This window comes from Terrapene carolina, unplaced genomic scaffold (genome assembly GCF_002925995.2).
Source record: "Terrapene carolina triunguis isolate 2854851 unplaced genomic scaffold, T_m_triunguis-2.0 Scaffold58, whole genome shotgun sequence".
Taxonomy (NCBI): domain Eukaryota; kingdom Metazoa; phylum Chordata; order Testudines; family Emydidae; genus Terrapene; species Terrapene triunguis.
The window spans coordinates 40878756-40884755 of record NW_020664409.1 but is presented as its reverse complement, the minus strand read 5'-3'; the positions used below and the strand labels follow the sequence as shown (position 1 = coordinate 40884755).

Below are 6000 nucleotides of genomic sequence, written 5' to 3'. Positions count from 1 at the left end.
GACGCTCACACACGCAGCCGGGCGGTGGGAAGCGGCTGGTGCGGGGCAGCGCAGGCGGCTGTTTTGCAAGGCCGGAGAGTCCCGGGGCAGCTGCAACCGCAAGCGACAAAGGCGGGTCCCTCCTGCCCGTCCTTGAGGCTCGGAAGGAACCGCCCCTTGTCCCCGGGGTGCCCCTGGGCCCGGCCGGTTTCGGTTCTGCGCAGGCCGGGTGTTCCCGCCGCTCGCTCCTTTCCGGGACCACATGACGGCCCCCCGGACGGGACATGGCTGGGCCGGGGCACCGCTCCGCGGGGAAGCCGCTGCTGGTGAAAATAGTGATGGCCGGGGAGTCCTGCGTGGGGAAAACCTCCATCGTGAGGAGGTACACGGAGCCCGGGCCGCCCCGCGCCGCCTCCTACATCGCCACCGTCGGTGAGTGACAGGGAGCCAGCGCCCGGGCTCTGGCAATCCACACTGATACCCCCCACACACATTCACAGGCTGACACACACATTCACACAATGACATACACCCCCCGCATTCACACCCTAACAGGCTGACAAACACCCGTATTCACACCACGACACACTGACATACACCCCGCATTCACACCCTGACACACACATTCACACTGACATACACACCCACATTAACACCCTGACAGACTGACACCCCCACATTCACACCCCGACACACACATTCAAACCCTGACAGACTGACGCCCCCTGCGTTCTCACCCTGACACGCACACATTCACACCTTGGCAGACTGTCACACACTTTCACACTAAACAAATATTTATTTGTATCTTCAAGACCTACTTTTATTCTGAAACACATTTCCAGTCTTTGCTGAATTAGACATTGAAACACTGATGGTGAGGCCCTAAATAGGGAGAAATGCATGGTACTGTCTTTCCACCTCCAAATCTTCCTCTTACCAGCTGTCATGTGTTGGCATAATTAATATTATATCTGTGACATCCTCCTGTTGGTCTTAAAATTATTATTATTTGTTTAAAAAAATGTACTGCAGTAGTGCCTAGAGAATTTAACTAAGGGCTTGTCTACACTTACCAGGGGATCCATGAGCGGTGATCGATGCAGCGGCGGTAGATTTAGCGGATCTAGTGAAGACCCACTAAATCGACCGCAGATTGCTCTCCCGTCAACTCCTGTACTCCACCAGATCGAGAAGAGTAGGGGGAGTCCACGGAGAGACATAAATAGATCTAAGCTATTCACGTAACTCAAATTATGTAGCTTAGATTGAATTTCCCCTGTAGTGTAGACAAGGCCTAAGTCAAGGCCCCATTGTGCTAGGTACTGAACACACACACACAGAAAATTATACTCCCTGCTCCAAAAAATTTACAATCTAAATTAAAATGCCTAGTTCCTTCACCTTCAATGATAGTACAAAGTTAAAATCCTTTCCATCTATTTTACTGACCTTGTAGATAATGATTTGTCAGGCATAGTATCTCCAAGAGAATCTCTTCTTCTTCCATAGGTGTGGATGGCTGCATTTGTAATTGCCTTATTTCATGTGCTGTTTAGTGGAAATTTATAGAAAAAGTGTGCAGAGAAACCTGCATGTTCCAGCAGTTCTGCATATGCCCTAGACCAGCAGTTCTCAAACTTCAGCAACTCGAGGACCCCTATTTTCATTTAAAAATTTTCAGGGACCTCCAAGCCCCCACTGCTCAGCCCTATGCCCCGCCACCACTCCATCCCTTCCTCTAGGGCCACACCCCCACCTCTTTCTGCCCCTGCTCCACCTCTGCCCCTCCTCTTCCTTGCCTCTCCCCCCAGCGCACTTCCTCCCCACTCCTCTCCCTCCCTCCCAGCGCCTCTCCCTCCCTCCCAGTGCCTCCTGCATGCCCCTGAACAGCTGTTCCCCAGCATGCAGGAGGCACTGGGAGGGAGGGGAAGGAGTTGATCAGCAAGGCCGGCAGCCCCAAACATGATTCCACCCCCTCCCCCGAGCGCACCCCATCCCTGCTCCTTCCCCTACCTTCCAGCGCCTCCTGCATGCTGCTGAACAGCTGTTCCCTGGCATGCAGGAGGCACTGGGAGGGAGGGGAAGGAGTTGATCAGCAGGGCCGGCTGGGGTATTCCTGGTCTGGGGTATCCTCGGTCTGTGGACCCCAGTTTGAGAAATGCTGCCCTAGACCATCCCTGACCGGTGTTCTTATTGAAAGCCTCATACAGTTATTACCCTTATAGTTAGAAATGTTGACTAATATCTTTCTCCTCAATTGATATTGATTTAAATATGAATACTTAATGTAAGTGAGGATGTCAGAATCTGGCCCTATGAGAGCTGGATGAATTTGGCCCAGTTTCTAACTCCCTTACTTAAATTGAGTAGTATCCTACTCTGCAAGTCATTCCATTGAAACCTATACGAATAAGGATAGCAGAGCCTATCAGCAGGGGAGGTGTCGGATAGTGAAATTGATCTTTGAAACCTGTAATAATGATGGAACCTACGTCATCCCTGTGGAATACCTGTGAAAGTGAATGTCTTCTTTCATGATGATACCTAATATTGGAAGTGAACTCATGCCCCTGAGATTTTTTTCTCAAACAGATGGAATTTCTGATACTCTACCTCTGTTCACTCAAGAATCGAAAGCTCCTGTATATTACAAAACTGATCATATTAGGAGTGTATTTTCAAAGTCAAGTCTTAATGTGGTTTTCAGAAACTTTTAAGAAAGTTTTATGTCCCATCCATGCGGTAAGCAAATTATCCAAATCTGAATAACGATTATTTGCATCTGATTTCAAAATCCCAAGCAAGTAAATTTTGTAGTATACATTGGCCCTAGATTTTTAAAATAAGTGGGTTGCGCTGATCATAAGTGCCAGACTAGCAGTATTGGCAGTAGGAAGCCTCCTGTCAAGAAAAGTACAATGCAGGAAGCAACAGTTTAAATTTCTGCAGCAGCTTCCCAATGGGCCTCAACTGTATCCTGGAGGGACAGTTTCCAGTGATGATAGAACAGTTCAGACTTTATGTCCATCTAAACTTCTGTCTCTTTACTAAGTCTACCAACAAGAGTAGCAATTTTGATTTGGACATATGTCTGGTACAGTCTTGACTGAGAGCTTTCCTTTCTTGCAGCCCATTGCACACTCATCTGAAGGTTATGAATGGCTATTAATCATTACCTATCCGGCTGGAATTTCAACTGGAAATGAAGTAAAAGGCCTTTACCAGTACTCTGAGATATTTAGTCCCCTAGGAATCTGAGTTTTTGGTGGGGTTGTGTGTCATCAACTTACCTTTATTCAGAGATAAAGATAGTAGTCATAGAAGAAAAAAGATTGGAGGGGAACTGTTGAGGGTCTCTTTTTATGTCATGGCAACTAGGCATTCCATGTTGCTACAAGTAAGCCTGGTGAGACTACAAAAAATAATGTCTTGTAGCTGTTGTTAATAGACTCTACTTGTTGAAACTTTCTAAAATTATATATTTTAGAAAATGAAAACATGCATTCACAGTAAATTTTCACTGAAAGCATTTTATGCAGCACTTAAACTCTCAGGGATGGTTGCCCTTCCTCCTCTTCAATTATACAGTTTGGGTGAATTATAAGCAGTTTTCTAATTAAACTTACACGGATCATAAGACAGATGAATCATATTGAGAATAGCAGACTACAAAGAATAACTTTTTATTTAAACAATGGCACAGGATAGAAAGCCATAGGGAAAGCCTATGAACAAAAAAATCTTGTGTACAAGTGAACATGAAACGTCTGCACAGTACTTTATTTGTTTTATTTATTATAGGTATGAAATAAGTTGTTATCCTAGCTATTGTCTTCTCGACGGTGCCATGTGCTTCTATGTGGGAAAATATTTGTGGAGATCTTGGTTCTAAAAAGGTGAAGCTTCCATTTACTTGGGGGAAGGGAAAGAACAGAAGGGAAGGAACAGACAAATGTATTTTGAATTTCTGTTCAAAGGGATGCATTCAAGTTCCACTTTTTGGGGGAAGGGAAGTAGCAGACAGTTGACTGCATCCCTTTGAACAGAAATTCAAAATACAAGTTCCACTTTTTCAGGGTAGGGAAGGAGCAGACAATCGTATTTTGAATTTCTGTTCAAAGGGACACATTCATGAGTGTGGGTGTGAGTAACATTTTTTGTCTTTGTTTTGTTATGGGTAAATTACAGAAACCTAAAACTGAAATCTCCTTTCAGACAGAGGTTTCTTTTTCTCTAGATTTGCAAATTGGTTTATACCATCTTGTAGGTAAATAAACTAATTCTAGACGTCTACGTGGACTCTTCTTTTTATAAAAGAAGAGTGTAGGCTTGAATCGTTGTTACATATGGTACTGTACGTAAATATGGTCTATAAAATCTAATGGACTGTATGTACTGATAACACCAATAGTAATCTACATGTTTCCTGTTTTTTGGAACAGCGCCAGATTCTGTTGCTCTTATTTATATTGAGGAGTACCTTTCTCCACGAGTAGTCTAATTTGCAGTCTATTATTTAACAATACACGTGATCACTCACAGAGTGAGATACTACTTGATATGAATGAGAGGGACAGCATGTTTAATATGTAGTATGAGTGTATAACCACACCCTCATTCTGTTTCAGAGCTATTTGGGCCCAAATTAAATTGGCCTCCATCCCTACCATGTTCTGGCCCACTTGCCAGCAAGCTATCTAGGATCAATTACCCTGACCAGTTTCCCCCACAAGTTTAGGTTTATCTCTCTATATTGTATTTCTGTAGCCCTCATTCCCTTAGTATCTAAATGGCTCACTGTTCCCCCTACCTCTCTAAGGTAGGGAAGTACTATAATCCCCATTTTACAGATGGCACAGAGAGGCCAAGTGGCTAGCCCAAGATCTCAGAGGAAGGATGTGGTAGAGCAGGGACCTGAACCCAGGTCTTTAAAGTCTTAAGCTAGTTTCTTAACCATTGGATCATTCTGCTTCTTGAGGCGTAGGATGCTCTCCTTCCTTCCCCTCTGCCCTCATTAGAAGCAGCAGCAGAAGATTTCAGGAATTAGATTTTCAAGTCCGGCTGTACACTTTTGAGGAGTAGGTTTCCTCTCCCCATAGTAGCTGATACATTTAGGACTTTCCTACAAATGGATTTGTTGCTAATTAACTCCATGGAAACTTATTCAGAAAGACAAGAGCCTTGTCCTTGTTTAGGTTAATTCTAAATCTGCAAAATCTCAGGTCGCGGATTTGTTTTGGGTGGTTAAACCACTGTCTTGACTTGGTAGCTTATCTGATTCCCTCCCATTGTGAAGATATTGCTTGTTATTGGGATCACTGTAGGGATGAGCTGTCTGCTTCTGTGGTGGCAGTGCAAGGTCTTGAGGGAACAAGGGCCTCATCTTTTCTGCTAGAGTTTCAGTCAGTGATGCTTTCTGAGGTACTGAATGTGTTAAGAGAACTTCATCCCACAACCTGTGCTTTGGATCTATGTCCTTCCTGGCTGTTGAAGGCCACTGGTGAAGTACTGACTCCCTTGCTTGTGGAGATCATCAACACCTCTCTTAGAGAGTGCAAGCTGTCTATTGCTTTGAAGGAAGCAATAATGCAACCTTTGCTCAAGAAGATGTTGCTTGATGCTGACACTCTTGCTACCGTAATTGTCGATCAGTAACACATTTTAACTTCTTGGATAAGACTGTGGAGAAGATTGTACTGGGACAACTCTTACATTATCTAGATGCCATTAACCATGTCAATCTGGGTATATAGATCTGACTTTGTCACAGAGTCAGTGATCTCCTCCTGGCAGTAGATGATGATGAGGTGTCCGTGCTGGTATTTTTAGATCTATCAGCTGCCTTCGATACCATTGATCATGGTATGTTGGTGACTCATCTGCATAATCTGACAGGAATGGATAGGGCTGCTCCTCAGTGGCTTTGCTCTTTTCTTTCAGAGAGATCTTAGTGGATAGTTGTGGGCAATTGCTTCTCCTCTCAAAGAGCTCTCAAATGTGAGGTCTCGCAGGATGCCA

General features: G+C 44.6%; 1 protein-coding gene across 3 annotated transcripts in view; it reads left to right on the top strand.

The window, feature by feature from the left end:
- The first annotated feature begins 31 nt into the window (after positions 1–31).
- LOC112118281 (ras-related protein Rab-10-like) overlaps positions 32–6000 on the top strand; it is a 50821-nt gene continuing 44852 nt past the window's right edge. For all 3 annotated transcript variants that reach the window (XR_003370320.1, XM_026661849.2, XM_026661855.1), the window contains exon 1: positions 32–411. Coding sequence is in view for 2 of the 3 variants with exons in the window: in XM_026661849.2 (XP_026517634.1) it covers positions 264–411 (148 nt within the window). In the remaining variant the exon portion in view is untranslated. The remainder of the gene's footprint in view (positions 412–6000) is intronic.